At 41.1% G+C, this 23,089-nt stretch overlaps 1 protein-coding gene across 1 annotated transcript in view; it reads right to left on the bottom strand.

Moving 5' to 3' along the window:
* Window positions 1–23,089, bottom strand: part of brinp2 (bone morphogenetic protein/retinoic acid inducible neural-specific 2) — a 214,952-nt gene that overhangs the window by 31,098 nt on the left and 160,765 nt on the right. Inside the window, exon 6 of the mRNA XM_037787048.1 lies at window positions 16,729–16,965. Coding sequence (XP_037642976.1) covers window positions 16,729–16,965 — 237 coding nt within the window. The remainder of the gene's footprint in view (window positions 1–16,728; window positions 16,966–23,089) is intronic.

Genomic DNA, 23,089 nt, shown 5'->3' with positions numbered 1-23,089 from the left:
CCTTTACTGGTGTTGCTGTAATGAAGACTTTTTATTAGCTGGGAGTTGAGAAAGCTGTTGAGGCAAGAGATCGCCTCAAATTGAAAATGTCCCTACTGTAGGACTAATAAAGGAATATCTTATCGACAACAGTTCGAAACAACCCCTGACCTCTGAAGTCAGATACAAGGGAAATACACCAAAGAAGAAAGTGAAGAAAAAAGATGAAAAAAAAGAGATTACAAAAGCAAAATGGAAAATGAAATACTCTTAAAGCTGATAAGACAAATAATCTGGGACTTTTTTAACTGAGAAGTTTTGGGCATATAAAAGTTATTATTTTATTATTTACTAAATAACTATATTTACTGGAATAGTTAGAATATGTGGCCCCGACCATGGCTCTGAAATATCAGTAAGTTAGAATATGTGGCCCCGACCATGGCTCTGAAATATCAGTGAGTTAGAATCTATGCCCCCGACTATGAACCACGGCTCTGAAATATCAGTGAGTTACAATCTATGGCCCCGACCATGGCTCTGAAATATCAGTAAGTTAGAATCTATGGCCCCGACCATAGCTCTGAAATATCAGTAAATTAGAATCCATGCCCCCGACCATGGCTCTGTAATATTAGCAAGTTAGAATCTATGGCCCCGACCATGGCTCTGAAATATCAGTGAGTTAGAATCTATGGCCCCGACCATGGCTCTGTAATATTAGCAAGTTAGAATCTATGGCCCCGACCATGGCTCTGAAATATCAGTGAGTTAGAATCTATGGCCCCGACCATGGCTCTGAAATATCAGTAAGTTAGAATCTATGGCCCCGACCATGGCTCTGTAATATTAGCAAGTTAGAATCTATGGCCCCGACCATGGCTCTGTAATATTAGCAAGTTAGAATCTATGGCCCCGACCATGGCTCTGAAATATCAGCAGCCTAACTGTGCTGTGTGTTGATGAATCCATGGAGCTGTCCGTGGTGCTGAAGTAGCAGACAGATTTGTAATTGCGACTTTTTTACATGAATTTCGAACATTGTATTCTATAATGTGTTCTTTAAAAGATTGTGTGATTTAGAAGTTGTATTCATTTTACACTTTTAATTATTTGATTAAATGAAACAGTATGAATAGCTCTATGCTATTCTGGTAACTGGTGAACTCAGTGTGCCTGTGGGTGTCTGTGTGTGTGCCTTGACAAACTGACACACACATCCACACTTGACATCCTCCTTAATCCTCCACTGACCAGGCCCTTTAAATGCTTTTGCTCCACTGCTGTTTTTTATCGCATCTCTCCAACAGTGACCAGTAGCTGCTTTCTGTTTGCAGGATTTTAAAGAGAGACAAGAGCGGGTCGAAGTGAGTGAGACAGAGAGGGAAAGCAGAGACACAGGAAACGAGACACTACTCTCTAAATTGAGTTTTTAGACTGAGATCCCACTCATCTGAATAAACTTCAGTTCCACAAAAATCAAACCGGTTGTCAACATCGGCAAAACAAAAAACAAGAACGCATACACTTAAATGAAAGATTCCATGAGGTATGTGTGCGTGACACCGAAGAAGAGTAAACAATGAAAGAACAAACATACTGTAATTATGTTCTCCTAAAAATATGCTAGTTTTATACTTGCCTAATTAGCTGCGGCCTAATTAGCTGTTGCAGATAAATTGTGGAACATCTGGATGTTTGGACGCTTAAAGAGTTGGTGAAGCAACTGAACATGTATAGTAGGCTGGCTGTTTCAAACAAGGAAATCCTCAAGAGAGAATACGTGTGCACAGAAAATGCCATGGCAATACTTTGTGGCCATGAGACATGGGGAAGGAGACAACTTTAACCCGTCCAAATCCTGATATGCACCAAACAGACAACAGAGAAAAAGTGGCTTATAATGCAAACTCACACACAGTATGCGTATACTGCATTTTCATAATGAGGCCTATTATAATAATGGCAAAACCCCTGGAAATTAAATTATCTTACCATTCAATACAACCCCCTGACTTATGTATATATATATAAGCTTCTAACTCAACTGGATTTTTTCCCTTTCAGTCAGTAATAGCCGGCATTCCTTTGTGATCTCTGATGTGATTCTTCAGCCCTTTCAAGCCTGGCAGTAGAAGACACCTAATCTTTTACCACTCAGTAGCTGAATAACAACATGATGGGGTGAGGGCGACCTTCACTGAAGGTTTTATGAAATCCATTAGGGTGAATTAATGTATGAAACATATGTGTGTGAGAGTGTGTGTTTGTACTGATGCATTGGTAAGAACTGATGATTCTGTGCTAACCTTGGTCACTACCGGCATGTTGTAAAAATTGCAGTTTTTAGAATAATAATAGTGTTTATTATCATAATTGATCCTGTAAGCCCTGATTAGAACCATGTTTGGAGAGAAATGTGAGCTACATGTGCCTAAGGATGATGCTCAGGCAACCCACAGGAATTCCAATTGGCCCTGGATAACGAACGTCAATGGATATTTAAAAGTATGCCCCTCTCCTATCTCACTCACATGTTTGAGAAGAACCTAATACTAAATCATAAAAAAAAAAATCTATGCTTTTGAAAAGCCAAGTTCCAGCTCTTCCTGCTACTCGTAATTCTCACTGCTGGAAATCTGGCTATTGTCCGCCTATCCTGCCTGTGAGATGGGAAAGATTGCACCCAAGAAGCCAGGACATTTGCTCCCTTCACACTCCACTTCCTCACTGGATCATTGATTATCAGGCGCTTCAGTCGACACACGGCAGATAATCATTGCAAACCAGAGGGCTTGTCATTGGCACAACCCTATCACCAGGCGACGTCAATATTGGACAATTAGGCAAAGCCGGTGGCAGTATTTTCCATGTCCGATGGGTTCTACAATAGCTGTGCATGGCAAGTATGGTATGGTTAAGGTAAGGGAAAGATTGTGATTATGGTAAACTATGTTTTAAGGTATGGTTAGAGTTAGGCAACTAAAACACTTGGTAAAGGTTAGAGAAAGATTGTGGTTCTGGTTAATTGCAGGTTATTGACTAACCTGATGCGACAGATGGTTTGTTACATAGAACTCTCCGGGTCGTCGCGCCACACACTCCTAAATGACGGCGGTAGCTGCCAGTAGCTACTCACAGTTTGGCCCGATCACTGGCTGGCCGGACAAAATCGCATTACTTGAAGCCTGACAAGATTTGACCGGACACAGAATCCAGTCTCCTACAGTCAAACAAGCTATACACCAAACCAATATCTCGACCTCCACACACTTACATTCCATTCAATGCAATGTTTAGCATTTAGGTGTTTCAAGAACAATAGCTGACCTGCCAAATCAGACTATTAACTGAACTTACAAGTTCCTACTTAGACCTGGTAATATTCTGGAAGACAGTCAATTCTGATAAAAAATAAAGCTACCACCTTTTTACCTCCAAGTTTAGCCTTAGGTCATCGAGATATCTGTTCAGCTTTCAACAGACATTTTCTGCCACTGGCCATTTGTTTGAGAGGGACTGCACAGGGACTCTTCCTGCAAATACCAATTATGGACATGCAGACAACCCCACGTCTACATTCGCTCTTCAGCCTTTTCACTGCTGATATTAAACCAGAGGCCCTGAGGGCCAAAGATGTCAAGACTCCAATGGATGAGAATAACGTGGATCTTTTCTTCTTCTTATGCCTGTCTACAGCAATCATTCTTATGTCCAACACCTGCTGCATAGTCCCCAGCATTTGAAAATTGGCACCGGTGGTGATCTGAATTCCTGCAGGTCATTAAAAGTATGCTGTAGGCGTCCGTTTTGGGCCCTGTCCTCCTTTGTGCATCATCATAATGTCTTTATGCAGATGACACTATTTTATACTGTACTGCTGATTGTGTCCATTTAACCAAGAACTAATACATTATATATATATATATATATATATATATATATATATATTTCCTTTAATGCACTTCAAGATGCTCATGTAACTTTAAATTAGTAAATTGTGCCAATAAATCTACACCCATGCCCATTCTCACTGCCAATAGTTTGAATTTTGAGAGAGTCACATAAATAAAAAAAAAGCTTGGCACCTGGTTCAAAGCCAGCAGTCCAAGCCTGGTTTTTAAATAGGGAAACAGACCCAGCTTCCCACTGAGTTACTGGAGCAAGATTGAAGTAGCCTTCCTCTCATTTCTGGATTAGGGAGCCGTTATTTACAGACATGTCCCCATTCTGAGGCCCTACTATTCCACATTTGGGTTCTTTCATGGAATTACAACACTCACAAATCCTTTTTTAAAAATGTGACCAGTTTTCTCCCCATTTGGATTTCCCAGTTCATACCACCCGAAACATGCATGATTTTAGATTTTATTCATTAGTGGGTCTGTTTTAGTACGCTAATCCTGTACACCAGTCAGTAATCCTATTTCAATGTATTTACAATAATTTCCTTTCGTTCCAAATGAAATGATTGAGAAACTAGAAAAACCAAAGGAATCCATTGGTACCAACCATGTCATACTAGCTTGTTGGGAAAGACACTAAATAAAGCTCCAAACTTGTGCTAAATTTTGGCGATGAAAAACTGGCATGTCCATTTTAAAAGGGGTCTCTTGACCTCTGACCTCAAGATATGTGAATGAAAATGGGCTCTATGGGTACCCACGAGTCTCCCCTTTACAGACATGCCCACTTTATGATAATCACATGCAGTTTGGGGCAAGTCATAGTCAAGTCAGCACACTGACACACTGACAGCTGTTTGCCATGTTATGATTGGAGCATATTTTTTATGCTAAAGTATTAAACACTTGACAAATCTCCCTTTAAGGTACATTTTGAATGGAAAATGTGCGATAAATTTGCTATTAATCGTGATTAACTATGGACAATCATGTGATTAATTGCGATTATATATTTTAATCAATTGCCAGCCCTAGTTTAGAGTTTAGGTACTTAATGCAGCATTGCCTTTAGATTTACAGTGTGAATCATCATGTATAACTCTTGTATAACTCTCTCTTCATTATAATCCTTCTTTGTCTGCCAGTGTCAGAAAAAAAATTATATACTTTCAGCAAATATGTAAAGTGAGTGATTCTTGGTGCAATATCATCTAAGTGGTTTATCCAGGTGAATAAATCTATCTGGGATTGATATCTCTGAACTATGAAATTATGTGTTTCTATGGCAATTGGTTTCTATACAATGCCATGATGTAAAGGCTCTAATGCTTCAGTGTCTGGCAAGATGAACACGCTGGACTGTAACCAAACCCTCAATCCAGAGTCTAAGCACATGCTTATGTTTGCTTTCACTGAAAAGGTACAAGACACAACGTTAACAACAGCTACAACAACAGCATGCCGTAAGAAATATTTGGTTTTGGCTTCGTACTGTAAAAAAGAAAGAAAGAAGGACGAACAGACAGAGGGAAAAATAGAAAAAAAAACAAGACAAAAGGAAGAAATAAAGAAGAAGCAAAGAAGACCGCCCGTGCCAAATGAAAAAAAAAAAAATGAGGAAAATGAAATGAGAAGGTAGAGGAAGTGTTGCCAAATCTTGAGCCGAGGCAAAATCCATCTCTGGGACGAAAATAATCCCTCCTTCTTTTGTTGTTTTGACAAATCCGGGAAGTGCATGTGCTACATCTACACCCCGAGACAAAATGCTTTATGACGGCAATAAAGACGGAAATGGGCAGAGATTCAAAGCAGCAGGGTCCTGATAGCGTTGAGGGGGAATCCATGCCAGGACTATTTGTAGGTGGTACCAAGTATCAAACAGATTCCTGTTAGCTTGCGGGGATGCTTTTTAATTAACATAATGGAGGAAGAGAGACAATTAGACGATTTGTACTGCATCGCTAAACTACAAGAGGAGCCATACGATGCAGAACAGAGAAGGTGGAGAAACCATTAGAAGATGTGTACTTGGAGGGGGACAGATGTAAACATTTATGATCAGGATTTATGGATTCGTCCATGATATGCGGCTGCCAGTTTTACAAGGACATGATGGTTAAATAGTCTGTCACACATCTGAATGTATCATATGCGGGCTGTCCGTTGATTAAAGGGCCGATTCACCAAAATAAAAAAATAAAATCCTCACTGATATTTAGCTATGCAGATAGATTTGTTTTTGAGATATCCATCTCTGAGATTCCCTCGACCACAATACAATGGAGGTGAATGGAATTTACTATTACTTCGCTAGAAAGCAGTTCCATTGAAGACTGTTCACAGTGTGTTCTGTGGATTTCTTTCTGTGACCATTTTACTCCATTATAATAATATTATTTCCAATGTCGTGAATGTCACCGATGAAATTCCATTAACCTTTGTTGTATTGGTTTGCAGGCTGAAATCTAAGAAGCAGATATATCAAAACCTGGACAAATACAAATAAAGCTATCTGCATGACAAGATACCAACAGACAAAAGCAACACAATATTATTTTTTTTGTAACAAGGTTGAAGCAATGCTTTTAAGCAAATTCTGGTCTTAAAATTAAAAGGTAACACTTTATGATAACCATGATTTATAAATAGTAAACTAAGGTTAATTAAATTTAGTGAATAGTTATGTTACTGTTCACAAATTTGTTATTTTAAAAGTTTATTTTAGCACACATTATAACATTTTATATATTATATATGCGTATTTATTAGTGATTACCAAATGATATGTAAACATTTAAGACATTGTTTGTAAAACATCTGTAAAAAAAACATTCAATCTAGTTTTCCCAATATGGTTGAATCAAAAATCATCAAGTCCTCCAAACTCTGACTTGCCAGCACAATGCTTACGTTTTGGTTAGGTTTAGGCACCAAACCTTCTTGGTTAGGATTAAGTATATCATGGTTACAGTTAAAGGAAACTAACTTTGACTGAGCAGCAGTCTCTGAGTGTTTTGTAACCCATCCCTCCATCACAACCTCCTCCGTGAGATATTTTGCAGCAGCATAAGAACAGCACACTACTTCTGTCTTTGCTTCCGAGAGACAACATTCAGAAATGTGTACGGCCTCAAGAAGGCCTTCTTAGGTAAACACAGGTCTTTTGTGCATACGAACCAATGAACGCTGTTGTATTTCTTGTGACAAAAGTTGTAGGAGAAGGCACCAGGCCCAGTTGTAAATACTCTCCATCCACTCTGGTGCTGAAAAATGAAGCCAACGCAGGAGTGCCAAAAACTAAGTTCTTCAAATGGCCACTTGAGGCTGGCTCCAAAAGCGAGTCAATCCCTGTAGACCCCCTTGTTGAAATGTTCAACTTTACAGCAGAAATAAACAAGTTTATAGCCTGGTACAAAACACGATTTTGGTCTCTATAGCTCATATCACCGTTCGAGACAAATGTACTGGGCTGAATTTTTATATAACTCACCCATTTTAATTATATTAAAGGCTTAAAGTTAGGCATTGATGGTGTGGTAAGAGCCTTGAGTGACAGGTGGGAGCGTACAACATTGCTAGCTGCTAGTTGTCTGCTCTGCTGCCTGAGCTCCATCAACGATCCACCTCTTTGCCCATTTTGGATTAGTCGGGAGTTAGGCTGTGATGCCAAGATGGCGATGGACAGAGCCACCCACTTTGAGCTTTACAACAGCTCTTCAGAAACCTATGGGTGACTTCACAGACTACATCTATATTTTATACAGTCTATGTTGACAACAAACCAAATTTAGCTTAGTTTGGAGTAGCCACTGGAACCCTGGCGAGGCGTACTGTTTGTGTCATGGGATGCATCTGTTCTTATACAATGCCTTCATATTCCTTTGCTGCCATGCAACCATGCGGAGCAATTACTGGACTCGATGATTCTCAGTAAATGCTGCTGTATTTGTGTAATTACAGGGCAATTATTAGTTAAAAGTGTCCCACTATTCTGGCTGATGAGCTTTGACTGGTAAACCAAGCTCTGCAGTGTGACAGCCAGATTGGGTTCAACGTTCGTGTATGCGAGTCCCAAAAAAAATGATGTTGTTTGTTTAATTTAATATTGTACTTTGCCTCGTGGTCTGACTAAGCTGGCCTAATGGTCACATCGCCAACGTGTTTCTTCACTTAATATTATAAACCGGTTCAGCAAGCGAAGCACGTCCAATTATCACCGTGTGACTGTCCTTAAGCATTGTGATGCAGCAGGTACAGCAGCTGCCTGGATTTCTTCCTAACAATGTCATGTCATTGTCGATATATAGCAGAAAATAACAAGTGTCTTGTTATTAGTCTCCTAATTAACAGGACCGGACAACATGCAGCTGCTCTAAAGCTGTGCTACTGAACAAAGAGAAGAGTCGACAGGCACACCGACAGCTCTCTGAGGCGATAATGCTCATTGTACAGAAAACCTAATTTTAAGGTGGTTAAAAGTTGAAGGTTTGCTTACAAGCTATTTGGGAAGAACAGCAAGTGTAAAAACAGTAATGATTGGTATGGTAGTGGTTGTCATGCTAACATGCTCACAGTGACATTGCTAACATACTGTTGCTTACCAGGTAATGTTTACCATGTTTAGCATGTTAGCATGTTAACATTTGCTGGGAACTGCCCATTGTTCTGATGTCCCACTGCTCCGAAAATACACACCATCTGTTCAACAAACGGAAGCACATGGCTAATTATTATGCAGAATGACATCATCGGACCTTCCTCTAGTGCCCTTGAATGCCTTCGTTGGTTGGGTTGGTTAGGTTTAAGCACGAGTAGTGAGATAATTTAGGTTTAGGGTAAGAATATTAGGGAAAGCCAACCAGAGGCAAAGTACGGCGGGTCATGCCTTATGACGTCATTTTGCAAAATAATTAGTCATGTGCTTCAGTTCGAGATAACAGGCTGTCGGGACATTTTTCGAAATTCGGACTATTGGGAACAATGGCATTGCACTCATTTGCTAACATGCAATGTAGCACTCAACAAAAAGCTATTGAAAGTGCCTCTCTTCAGCTATTTGTTTCCCTGTCCCTGTGTTTCTAGTGCTTTCCCCGTCTGTCTCCACATGTCTGTTTGTGTTTGTCTGGGTGTGGGCGTGGTCGCTCCTGACTCGGCGCACCAGTCACTCATCGTCATCCACTCAGTCACCTCACCTGTCTGCCATCATCTCATCAAGCTTGTGGTATTAAAACCCCGGCTCTCCAACCATTCTCCGGCAGATCGTTGAACAACCTAAGTGGTATTCTTCTCTGGCTCCAGTTGAGCTTCTAGTAGATTGCAAGTATATTTTCTTTTGTGTGACTCAGAACCTAACTTGCTGTCTCCTTGTGCAATAGGATCATTACCTGCTCCAGGCCTCGCTGCCTGTTCCCCACGCTCCCTCCGGACTCACTCATTCCCTTCCCTGTTATTCTCCTTATGCCAAAAAAGAACCTGTAACTCAGCCATCATCCTCTGTCGGTGTCCTGCGTTTGGGTCAACCTACTGAGAACCTAACACAATGGAATAATCAGCCATTGGAATGGACTGTTAACAATCTAAAACCACAGAAATTTATTTTGAAATCGACTGAGAGTAGGTAGGACTTGATGCATCTAATTGATCAAACATTGTTCTGATACTACATGTAATGGTATATCTTACCCTCCACTGACCAACATGAACTGAACACAGCAGAAGATGAAAGTCTCTCTTTTTGAAAATGACTGTGATTTTTCCTCTTTCCTCGCTCTGTCTTTCTCTCAGTGGGGAGTTAACACTGCCTCCCACCCTCGGAGCAGGGAATTGAATCTCAATTACAGAGAATCTCCGTCTTATGTTTCATGTATGAGTGACCTCATTAGTTACTTACACCCTCTCCACACCCTCTGCAACATGGTACGGTGGTCGAGAACTAACAATCCTCGCATCAGCTGAGGTAATATCCCAATGATCCAGCTTAATGGCTTGGTTGTTGGTGGTGGGTGAACTTGCTATTGATATGCTAATTCTAACCCCTATCAGAATTCCATTATACGATTGGCTCTTAAATTTGGAACTTCAACCCGTGAGTCAGCGTAGCGTTGAGTCACCTGTGATGGCTCGGGGTGGTTGATTAACTTCTAAAGCCACACTTCAGGCTTGAGAATTTAGCACAAGTCACTGGAACATTGCTGATTGGTCGAAGTGATGGCTCCTTGGTAGAGTAATGGACCGTTCTATACTGCTGACGAAATGTATACATTCATTTAACATTTTGTGTTTATTGTACTTTAATGTGACTCACATATCACTGAAAAGTAAAAGTTGTGGTTTTGGTTGCTTCACTGCAATGAACATTGGCAGTCAAACCACATACACTGTCGTCCTGACTGATATACTCATTAGAGCACCAAATGTGTAATAATCCGCAGCTGAAAATAGTCCCCAACAAATGCACTATTGACTTCTGTTTTAGTATCTTTTGATAGACTACTTTCTTAATTTTTAACAGGCGAGACGGATAGTTTCGTGCTCTTTTGGGTCTGTATTTTTTAATAATCCCCCAGCTTTGTATGTTAGAGCAGTGGCTCTCAACCAGGGGTCCTTGAGGGACTTCCAGGGGGCCCCCAAAAAAGGAGAATAGTTAATTTCCACTATTTAATTCACTACAGAAGTGAGCCCAATGTGAGTAAGAGTCAGTGACTATTCTGATCATAGGTTTCACTTCCTACACGGTTGTCTCCTCAACTGTAGTTGACAACTATAGAATTCTGGTCTTTATCATATCTAACAGCCAACATCTTTTCAGATGGTGGTCCCTGAGGCCAAATCTTATCAAATAGGGTCCTTCAGGGGTCCTCGACACAAGATAGGTTGAGAACGAAGGAAAGAAGGAATGGTGCACTGTAATTTTATACACACACGGTATAGAACCAGGTATTAGCGAATCTGGCGCTTAGCCTTGAAGCTGGCTGTGCTTTCCAATTTCACAAAACCAAAGGTGTGATGTTCCAGACGCAACTTATTCACACCTTCCCAGGACATCTTACCTCCCACATGAGATCCATCCAAGAAGAAAAGAAAATAAGAACCTTACAGCAGAGAGCTCTCCTGATTTGTATGTGTGTGTGTGTGTGTAGCTTTGGGTCTTAAGTTGAGGAAATGGCGAGTGGCTGAGGTTTGAGGGTATTATTCTCCTCTTTCCTCTCACACTCAGACACACAAAATGATTTAGTCTCTTCTTTGTCCTCCTTCTGTCTCTCTGACACACATGTGAACAATCTCTCTCTCACACACACACACACACACTATCCTCGCAGTTGTTTTCCCCTCGCCACAATAAATTTATCAGCCCATCCCAGCAGACGAGATTCAGCCCAACTTCTCAGGCAACCCCAGAAGCCAAAAACCACTGTGTGTGGGAAGAAAGAGAGAAAGATGCAAAAGAGGGACAGAGATAGTAAGACACAGAGAAGGGGGGGGCTCTGAAAGTCAAACAACATTTGCCGTGTAGATTACCTTCCTCTCAACTTGCCTTATATGGGTCTGGCTGAGAGTGTTATGCCGGGTACATACTACATGAGAATCAGGCCGATTTTGGACCCGATTCCCCCCTGTTGACAATCGTCAATGGTTCTAAATATTATCTTTCCAGATATTCCAGTGATGTGAGGTATGTTAACAGTGTTTTTTACATCCCACGATCGGCTCGGAAGTCCATCCTGGCCGCACCGATCTCAAATCATAAATATTAAACATGTTTGATATTTACGATCGTATATCCTGTTGTGCGTGGGGAGTCACGAGGACAGCCGATGACGCCGTCACGTGGTAAAGAATGATAGCCAATTGAGAACCAAGCTGACTGAGGCAGAGGGCAACCATCGCCATCATTGCGACCGTGACTAATGCATGAGCTAATGCAAAATGTGAAGCATAAAGTAGGAGTAAGATGGACCTCAGAAATGAAGGACCAACTTGTTAATTTTAATCCCCAGGGAAGAGCGCCGGTCGTTGATACCAACTTTCGGCGAGGCCAAACGGTGGTACTGCAACTTCCGTGTCCGTCACATGATGCCATTAGACCCAAAAAGACTTTTTCCCATAGACTTACATTGGGAAAAAGACGTCTGTAACTCAGTAGATGTTTTTTGGGGGGTAAATCAACCACCCAGTACAAACACTCTAATAGCCCTTATTTAAATTATTAGGTTTTAAAGTTGTAAAACGCACTAATAGCTGAATCGCGAGTTATTTCCCTTCCTCCGTTCATGTGAATGATACCCAGACTGAGGCTGGATCGCAAGCCGTGACAACGGCATGACGTTGGGACCCCGTGACCGAGTCATGTGACCGAGCGGACGCTACTGCGCATGTTCCATGTGCCAAAGATCCGGGTACTTTTCCAGGCGGAAGTCGAGCAGTTTTGTCTTCATGAGCAACTGAGCAACTTTCCTAGGAATGAACGGGGCCCCGCCTCCAACGCTGTATCCCGTTCTCTTAATACATCCATGGTTAATTTGAGGCAAGTGTTTATTTAACATCTCCATGACTTCATCCATCCATCCTTCATGAATTTTCAGTACAAAGTAGGACAAAAGCTAACATCTCTGAAATTTTGCGAGATTTCCATTTTTTTTATTTGGGTATTTTTTTTATGTATGTAATCTGTTACTGTGTGGTGTGTTGTTTTGGCCCAATTGTTACTTTTCACACACTATAGGAACACAACTGTTAAATTCAACATAACATGCCGTTATGTGTGGGGTCTCTCACATCTTCAACATCTGTTAAGAGTTGAGAAATCTTTTAGTGTGGGCCAGCCATCAGATAAAACGTTGATGATCCCCGGGATTCATGCCTGTGGGTGCACAGTACACGCCTGTCTGTGCTGTCTCTCCTTGTGTGCGACTAACCGAGGAGTCTTTCATGATATTTTTAGCTCGTTACTCAAACACACAAGCCTCGAAAAACTACTAAAGGCCTCATATTTATTATGACAAACAGCGCAAAGTTAAGCTGCTGACAAAAACCATAACGTCAGCGGAACAAGAAAAGCCTCGCAATTACATTCCTCCTCTCTTTTCAATGCTCTTGCCAGCGCATCTTTATAAAGATTTAATATGCAGCAAAAAAAAAAAGGCAACTTTGCAAAGTCAGGTGCTGTCAAAATGAGGCTAAGTGAATGCACAGAAATGCTGTTTACCTCCATAATGTCACTCACTAAGCAATTTCCAAATAAATGGCAACGCGCGCACACACAATCACCTGAAGTCTGCAGGGAAACACAACACCCCCACAACGTTTAAGAGAAGCTGCCAGAAACCTGTCTCCAATTAAATCCTACCTGCATCTTCCAAGTCATTAAGAAGTGAGCTGGTGATGTGTGGAGATGTAGCAAAAAAAAAAGAAATTTAGGATCAGCCAATTTAGGAAGTGACACCTGCATTGTTCTGCATCGCCGCCGCCGTTACATCACACACCTGTGTCTCTTCTCATCTCTTTGTGGTGAATAGTTGCGATGAAGCGGCCCGGTTCGGTGGAAATCGATTATGAATAAAGCTTCCAACTATTGTGCTCTAAAAAATAATGTGCCATTACAACCCTGTCTCCTACAAAATTACGTTCCCGTACAACTAAACTGCATTCTCGGTTATATTTCGAGGGAAACAGTCTTTCTTCCGGATTATAGTTGCAGTTCTAAACACGTGGTTAACATTGTAAATTGAAGCAAAACAAAAATACTGTTACAAATGTACCTTAAAGGGAATATTTAATACTCTTATCAACATTGGAGTGGGCAATTATGCTTGCTTTATGCAAATTTATGTATATATTTATTATTGGAAATCAATTAACAACACAAAACAATGACAAATATTGTCCAGAAACCCTCACAGGTACTGCATTTAGCATAGAAAATATGCTCAAATCATAACATGGCAAACTGCAGCCCAACAGGCAACAACAGCTGTCAGTGTCAGTGTGCTGACTTGACTATGACTTGCCCCAAACTGCATGTGATTTTCATAAAGTGGGCATGTCTGTAAAGGGGAGACTCGTGGGTACCCATAGAACCCATTTACATTCACATATCTTGACGTCAGAGGTCAAGAGACCCCTTTGAAAATGGCCATGCCAGTTTTTCTTTGTCAAAATATTCACAAACTGCTGTGCGACTGGGCTGCCATACAACAATAAATGGCCAATACTCAGACACAACATAAAACATGTAAAATAGATCATACTGAGGTTATAAAAATGCTTATATCAGGCTTTAATATAATGTGTCTCTCTGAAAATAAAATCAGCAACAACTGAGCTGTAATTCAGGTATCACACATCATCATCAGTAAATATCACAAGAGATTATGAACATAGTTGGAACAACGCTTCACAGGTACACGCTGTAGAAACGGAGTGTTATTGAGAATGATATAATCATAATCATCAACAGCCCGCCTGCTACATCTGGAACTGGAACTGATCAACATCATGGACAGTCTCTGTCCAGCTGTCCAGAACTCTTCTCTACTTATTTACTGTAATACAGTCAGTACATCCTCAGCCTGTCTCAACACTGAGCCAGACAACACTGTCATGTAATAATAATTTATCAAATGAGCAAAACATTCTCACTCCCAGCTCGTCAAATACCGCCGCTTGGTCAGTGCCACTCGGCATCGGAGACTGACGCACGGGGTACCCCTCTTGCGTTACTTTTGGACAGACCGGGGACGTCGTATCAATATACCCGTGTAACATGCAAGGTGTCCTTTCAAAATAAACATCCGTTTTCACAGGAAGTTAGGTTTAGGCAACACAATCACGTAGGTAGGGTTAGGAAACGGTCGTGGTTGCCGTTCTGACTCAAATTACATTTGACTACATTCGACGACTTTCGTGACTCACAGGATTAATGATACCGATGAGATTAGGGTTAGGGTTAGGGAAGGTAAAGGGTAAACCATTGGCAGTGTTAGACGAGTTGAGTTTGAACGGGTTGCTATGTAATATGAAGTTAAAGCCTCAGATAACAACTTCTATATGTGTTGATTCAAAGAAATTAAGACATTTTTGTCAAATAGCAAATGAATTCAAACTACTGATTGAAAGGGCTTGTTGGAAAAGCATATGTTCAAGGTTACAACTTTGGAGAAAATATCTAAGGAGACTTTACAGTTTAATTAATGTCACCAAAAAACCTGCATTAAAAACATAAAGCTGTGGGGATTTCAAAAGGATGATATAACTGGATTTTTCTTTTTTCTGCTGTGGTATTTAAAAGTGACTGTATCAGACTGTAGCAGTTAAGGTTTCTCCAGGCTTCTTTGCTCTTGTTTGGATTACTGCTGAGATCTGAATTTCACTCCCTTACTGGTCCAAATATTTTATGACCACCCTCCGGCAGGTGCAACTCATAACCCACTTTATAAGGGAACTTCCCTTCTTTGTTTTTTTTTGCGAAATATATTATATGACTCCAGTTGCTCAACACTGTGGTTCAGACTCATTTGAACTTTTAGCTTAGCTTAGCTTAGCAAAGCTGTAGCAGGTACAGCAGAGGCGAAGAGTGACAATAGGAATTGTGAACGAATGGTAGGCAGGATGGAAATGTGCAAGTTTCCAAACACTGTAAACTACTAGTTTAGCATTACTACTACTTCGACTGTAGTATTTCTACCACTACCACTCCGAGATGCACACTCTCTATTCCTCCATGTCTTTGCAAATTACAAATGCATACTGTAAAACACTGCTGAGAGCTGATTTATGTATATCCATGTCAGGGGGCGGGAGAGTGTGCAGGAGGCATGTTGTGGTGATTGTTGCCTTGTAATTTAGGGATGTGGTGCATGAGGTAACATCATAGATCATTTAGTGTTGGAGGATTCCATAATTCCTGGATTCTCTCTGGAAAAGATCAAATTCTTTAAAGAGCAAAATTCTATACATAGTAGCTTTTCCATAATGTCATTATCCGTGTACGTACAGGCGGCAACCTCCGGGTCTCAAAAGTGAAGCCAGTGTGGAAGTGCCATAAACTTGCATTCTTCCTAAAAGCCAGCAGGGGGCGACTCCTCTGGTTGCTAAATAAAGTCCAAGTCTATGAGAAAATGAGCCTTCTTCTCACTTGATTTATTACCTCAGTAAACATTGTAAACATGAGTTTATGGTCTCAATTGCTAGTTTCAAGTCTTCTTCAATACAGCATGATGTTCATTTAGTAAATTATTGTCCCATTTAGAGTCAAATAGACCATAAAGCAGGGGATGCTTTGGGGCGGGGCTACCTTGTGATTAACAGGTCTCTACCACGACGTTGTCCGGTCTGGGAGTTGTCCGTGTTTTGGTCTTAGAAACCTTTCACAATGTGTTTTCAGTTCATGAAAGTTAATTATAACATTATGGTTGCCTAAAAATGTCGTATTCAGCGTTCGGCACTTAGCTCCACCCTCTCACGTCACTTCTGGTTGCAAAAAAACAAGATAGCGACACCCAAAATGCAGAACTCAAGGCTTCAACATGGCAGTCCACAAACCAATGGGTGACGTCACGATGACTACATCCACTTCTTACTTTCTAAGTGTATATATTATACCTTAAAGTTTGCTATGTAGATATTAGGTTTATTTTGCCTACAATTGTCATGCCAACTCTGGATGAAAAGCAGAAGTTCCTCCAGGCCTCGAAGCTAAACTAAAACCACATTTAACACAACCATTTAGTTTGGCCATCTTTGCCACTGTTTTATACACTCAATCAAAACCTCCTTCAACACAACCTCCTTATGAGCCGTTTCCACCTCAACGCCAGCCCGACGAGTTTCATATTGCATCCCGTACCTGATTCCATGAACTCCTGGTTGAAGTTGCCCCAGGAGTCCTTGCTCTTCTCCAGGTTCTCTTCCATGACCTTGATGTCAGCAAAGGGACAGTTGCACTCAGGGAAGCGTGGAGAGCACCGGCACCAGCAGTCGTTGTTACGGCAGAGCAACTCGCCCTCCGAGTTGCACGCCACGTAGCTGAGGGCTGCCTCCACGAAGCGCCCACGCAGGAACTCTGGCAGGACATCTTGCAAGCCTGGAGAAAAAAAGAGGAACACATGGTAAGGTATTTCTTCACTTTCAGAATTACAAGCTGGTTCCACATGCTTTCACATGTTACTTTTGTAAGGCTGGAAGCAGAAATGCTGAGAATATGGAGCTGCAGTTTTAGCCTCTGTGCATAAAATGAAGGGATTTTAATCATCACATCTGCTCTGCCTTCAATGTTGCCAAATTGTTATAAAAAGTAGCTTATAGTCGATTGTTCATTACCTGAAACTGAAAAAAAATCAGTTTAAAACATTATTTTGGATGAATTAATGGACAAATATGTACTTGACAATGTCACTAATATGCGGGATAAGGGGCACACTTTGCCTGGAACAGATGACCATATAAAGAAACTGGCACAAACTGACATAAGCTTGTCGCCAAAGTAGAAAAACAGTGAGACAACGGTCAGAATCCAGTCGGAAGCCTGATGTTTTTGTCTTTACTTCACTTATGTTTACCTCATTATTTGACACTTTGGCCACGTTTACTATGAACATCCGACATTGAAACATTGACGGAAAATAAGGAAAAGCACAATAGGTCCCCTTTAAAGATTGTTGTGAATATTTGCATAACATTTGTAGTTAGCATATCATTTCTTACCGGATTGTAAACATTAATTTTCAACACAAAAATGGGAAATTATAGTTCCTTACTTGACCAATGTGTAATATATTTTCTGTAATAAATCATAAAATGACCATGATATGTCATCAAAGATAAAGGAAACATGGCAGTATGTTTGAAATGTCCATTCCGGTTCGGAAAGTCAGTTTTTGTGTTGGTCGGTGTGATCCCGTCCGCCGCCCATTTCGACACCCCGTTGCCAGATATGAAACAAACTGGCACACAAACACAGCCTTCTGCAGCCATGGAAGCAAGCTAACCAACTGGATCAACAGAGATAACGTTGACGTTAGATTCTACCCGACCTGAAAAGCCTCTACACATCTCTCTGTGGTCCGTGTGCAGCTAGGTTATCAAGGCAGCGAGCATTTGTGACACACAGCAGGTGAAGTGATTCTGTCTACTGCTGGCCAAAGGCTAAGACAGTAGTGGCTAGAAGGTAACCGTGAAATTGCGAAAATTTGCGCTAATTGCGTAAATTTGTGCTAATTGCTATCAGTCCAGCCCAGTCGCACAGCAGTTTGTGAAATAGTCACGGCATTTATTGATTTGTGTACATAGACACGAATATAAAAAACATTTCGTGATGGTGAGCACAAAATCATTTGAAGGTAATCCATTATTAATAATTGTGAACCAGGAAGTAAAAAGAGCGGCGAACGCCGTGTTGGGAGGAGGTCGAGGTGGATGGGTGGGTCAAAAACACACCCAGGAGACTAGTGTTCGTGTCCTGTGTGAAAACACAACTCAAAGTTAATTTATTTGCCGCGTAACTTCCGTACTTAAGTTACGGCACTTTCAGTGTTATTTTAACCCAAACCTTGAACTTTTCATAACCTAACGAAGTAGTTTTGTTGCCTAAGCCTCACCAAGTCAATCTTTTCTCAAATCTCAGTAGTTTGTTGCCTAAAGCTAACCAAGTCGATTTTTTCCTAAACCTAACTAAGTAGTTTTATTTTGAAAAGACGGGAGCGGGAAGTGACATGTGCGTCATGTGATAAATAGATTCAATTTCGTGACTATTTCAGGAACTGTCGTGAGACTGTCACCACGGCTCCAATGTTTTGAATTTTACCCATTTTAAAGCGCTAGCTGTCAGTGCTTCATGTTGCTCCTTTAAACGCAACAATCCCTGTAGCCTTATCAAGTTGGAATCACTTCTTTTGGACGGAAATCTTGTTTTACAGTAAACGCATATTTTTACAATTGGATCTTTCCTTGAGGATACATTTTAAAAAAACATAACATGATTTTCAATTATGTATTCACGACCTATGACACGTAAATGACAGCTCTAATTCGAGCTCCAATATATACATCAGAATACAAGCTATTAAAATGCTCATCTGCTCAGAGATACTGACGCTGTAATAACATGTCTTATCATGGCTGTAGAAATAGAAAAGACATGTGCAAAGACAACAGCTCATCAGCTGGATGTGTTTATCGTGTGGGGGGGTGCTCACTTAACCAAATGTCTAGAGAGTTCGACTATGTGTGGTGGTTTTATCACGGGGACAAGAAAATGGGTTGTTTTTCTCCAGAGCAGCTCGGCTCGCATCATTTTCAGTGGCAGCTCTTGCAGCAAGGTACTGCGGGAGCATTTACAACACGTTTAGAAGCCTGCCCAGGGCCATATTTTAGTAGTTTTGGGAGCCATCAGTAGGAACTGTCACCTAGACTGCAGTCCTCATAAACAACCTGCTGTTCCTAGCTGCCATGTACAGGTTGGTTCCTATCTGCAGGTTTCATTATTTCCTCCTCCTGCTGTGTAATGGAGATGCTCAAATCATCATCACAATATATATATCTTTTATTTTTTAACCAGATATTGCACTTTGCCCATTTGTTTTGCTTAGAAGCATGTGATATTTGTGGAGATGATGGATGTTGAGCCTTATTTTCTTGATCTATGCATATTATTCTGCAGACAGAAATGCAAGAAAAGGACATTGTTTTTTTCTGCTCTGAAAGGATTTGCCCATACCCATCCAGTGTAATGGGCGAGCTCTCCCCTGTAAGTGTTGTCTCACCCTGTAATCACTCCGATTGAGAACAGGTGACACCTTGTTTACTTCCCCAGTCTAGCAGACCCTTAAAAGGAGCAGTTTGAGGCCAAGCTCGGTTCACTCTTTCCTGCCCCGTTACTGCTGTTGAGGGAGACGAACATCAGACCGAGGTGCTGTTTGCAGTCTTATGGTACATGTCCACATGGGCGTTTTTTACCATCTCTTCTGTTATTTCACAACAATAGTTCCCCAAAATCTGTTTCTGAAAACATTTTATGAGAGAAATAAGCCATGCAGTTGCTGAATCTGTCTTTATTTCGGATCGGCAACGCTTCGTTTAAAAGTTTCTCCGGAGTTTCCAGAGGCGGTGGGTCGTGTCGGACTCCTGTGATTTGCATAAAGTAGCCTCGACCTCAACTTAATGCAAATGAGGAGTGGCCAAAGTGTCGCCCTGTCTCTCGGAATCGCGCCGCCACGCTACAAGGACGGAGGCTGTGGACATGTGCCATTAGCCTCCCTCTGCGACGCTTGTGCAGCATCCCGTATCAAGCTATTGCACTTGACAGGCGGACTGCAGGAAAGAGCAGAGGGACTCCGGTGGGACGAGAGGAGGCAGACTCTGTGTTTACATGATACATGAGACATACACATTGATGCTTGGTGCTCAATCTAAATCTAAAGTTGATGGACAATTTTTCCCTGATGTTGAATTGTTTAATGGTAAGATGCTGGAGGTATTATCAGCCCAGAGAATTCACCAGTGTCTGTTGCTGCTGCATGTTTCCATTCCTCCTGATGCAAATTTCAAATAAAAAAAGCACTACTGGAATGCACTGTCTTTACTTAGTCATGTTTTTCTTGTGTAGAAAATGGAAAATATCTTCACAAATGAACGCCACTTTTATGATTTTCGAAGTGTGAATTAAAAAAAACATTGACTTTAACTATTAACACTACGGTAAATATACAAACACACCATCTTAACGCTATAATGCTTTCAGTTGGAATATTATTGGAGTATAATAGGCCTAATATATAAGATGCATAGCCCAAGTATATTAATAGCAATGAAACCACAGCTGTTTATGACTGACACAGTATAACATGCTCGAATAAATAATAATAAGAGTCGGAATAAGTGACAATAGATTGCTGATACCGGCCGATACACACGCCAACATGTGAATAAGAGAGTACTTATTTTAATTTACACTTCAAGCACTGATACACTAAAATTGACACAAATATATTCCCAAGCTACGGGAAACACCGTCCGTCTTCACGTCCTTTAACAGCGGGGTAACATCACACTTTCAATTGCCACTGCTTTCATGATTTAAATTCTATTAAAAATACAGTGGCATGCTCATTGCGGCGCCACAGTTTCACGTCTGCGCGGTCTATTAAACCAAATCAAAAGCCGACGTGCGATCTTAAAAGTGCACCGTCATCCGCTAGAAAGCAGCAGGCGGCTCTCGGAATACGACTGCCGTGCGGCGTTCACGCTGCGATCCTGAATCCGTCTGTTGGTCCACGTCTGTGTGTCTGTCTAATAATCATCAATTTGTTGTGTCAAAAAGCTTCCTCTCTCTCCCCCCCCACACTTCACCATCTCAGCCTGGATGATGTTCAACAGCCAAGTCAATCCTGCTATGAATATGCATGTCTCTGCTTTGGTATTTACTCTTTCAATGGCTTGGAAAGAGATGTAATTAGTCACATTTTTCCTCTTCCATGCTTTGGCAGGTACTTTGAGGTTTTTGCATGCATGTGTGTGTGTGTGTGTGTGCACCAGTTGCAAATCTGGCAGGGGTTCCTTCAGTTTGGGAGACAGCTAAATAACACTCTTCCCCAATCACTATCCTTCTTTCTCTGTCTCTCTTCCACCTCCTCTGTTTGTTGATCTGTCTTTCTACTTCTCCTTTTTTTTTACTTTCTTTTAGTTCCAATCACTCTGTCACATTTGGAAAGTTGATGTGGTAATTTTCCTGTCGTCTGCTCTGGGTTCATAAGGACTTGTCTCCTTTTTGCTACAGCGAGGGTAACAGTAGTAGTAAAATCGGTTTCCAAATAAGCCTTGGTTTTTATGAGTCGGATCATAGAGTGCTACAGGAATGAGTCCTAACACCTGGAATAAGTTAGTATTTTAGAACTTCCGGTTCCCTCGTCTCGAAGTCAATGGGTTTTTAGTTAGATGCTTGAAATAAGGTCTGTGGTTAACTTCCCTCATCTGCATCGACCTGCATCTCATTGTCTAATCAATCACTCACTACATATTCTGCCTCACTTCCTTGGTTCCTTGTCCTGTTTGGACTTCTGTCTCTTGTTTGCTTGTCAGCTTGTCATCAAATCATCGATCTGTCCCTGTCTGCCTCCAATGTCTGCATTCGAGTCCTCCTTCCTCTGCTGCCCATATACTCCAGTCGTGACAGTTTCAGTGTTCAAAAAACACATTATTTTTCTCATCCTGTCTGTCTGAATATACCTGTATTCATCCTCTGTCAAAGTACAAAGTATCGCTCAACCTTTCTTCTACCTTTTGTGTATTTCGGACTAGTAGTCCAGCCCCGGTAGTTATCATAGCAGTTGTGTAGATAATGAGGGAGAAGAAAATCTGTTCTGTGTATCCAGCACACCTTGATATATATTTTTAAAATACATAATAGAAGCGAAGAGTGAAAATGAGGACAATTTATTCAACAGGCGGCGCGAAACACTTGTTGGCGGTTCCTCTTCTCACCTTGCTGCTTCTCACCTCTGACACGCGTCGTTATTGCGGCGGCACATTAGTATTCAGCTCGTCCTGTTCGTCATGTTAACTCGCATCTGTTCGTCTCAAATAAAAAAAGCAGACTTCAATATGTTGCACAAAGTGCCCAGGATGAATATTTAACCCCTATTTGGCATGTCACATCATTTTGAAGCCTCAGCGATGCAGCCTGTATGAATGTCGCTGAGGTGGGAATTCTATTGCGGAGAGACCTTCAACATAATTCTTTCTGAATAAACAAATACTGTAAAAGAGGGATTAAAAAGAAAGCCTTTTTTTATCAGCCAAGCAATCTACTCTAGAAGAAGTTGTAAAACAGCCTTGTTTTCAGACTGGCCACTATGCATTTTTTAATTCAGTGACATGTTGTTTCAGTTTACTCAGCCCAAGAGCCATCCCGTAAACCGACTTTTCATGTTTTCAAATTAATTTTTCAGACGATTATACGATGAATTACAACAGTAACAATTCCGGTGAGTGCTGTATTGGGTGCCAATAGAATATGGAAACTAAGCCAAGGAACACGCTTCATTTTCTCAAACAGCTCAATGTAAGAAATGCTTTGCATGTTCTCTCTCTTGGTATCATCTTTGACCGGTAGATGACCTTTGACCATCATGTCACTAAACTTGTCCAATCATGTTTTCTCCAGCTAAGACACATTGGAAAAACCAGATGCATCTTGTCTTCCACGGATCTTG

The sequence above is a fragment of the Sebastes umbrosus genome, chromosome 12 (genome assembly GCF_015220745.1).
Source record: "Sebastes umbrosus isolate fSebUmb1 chromosome 12, fSebUmb1.pri, whole genome shotgun sequence".
NCBI classification, from domain to species: Eukaryota; Metazoa; Chordata; class Actinopteri; order Perciformes; family Sebastidae; genus Sebastes; species Sebastes umbrosus.
The sequence above is the reverse complement of the archived record's forward strand: the minus strand, read 5'-3'. Positions and strand labels throughout refer to the sequence as shown.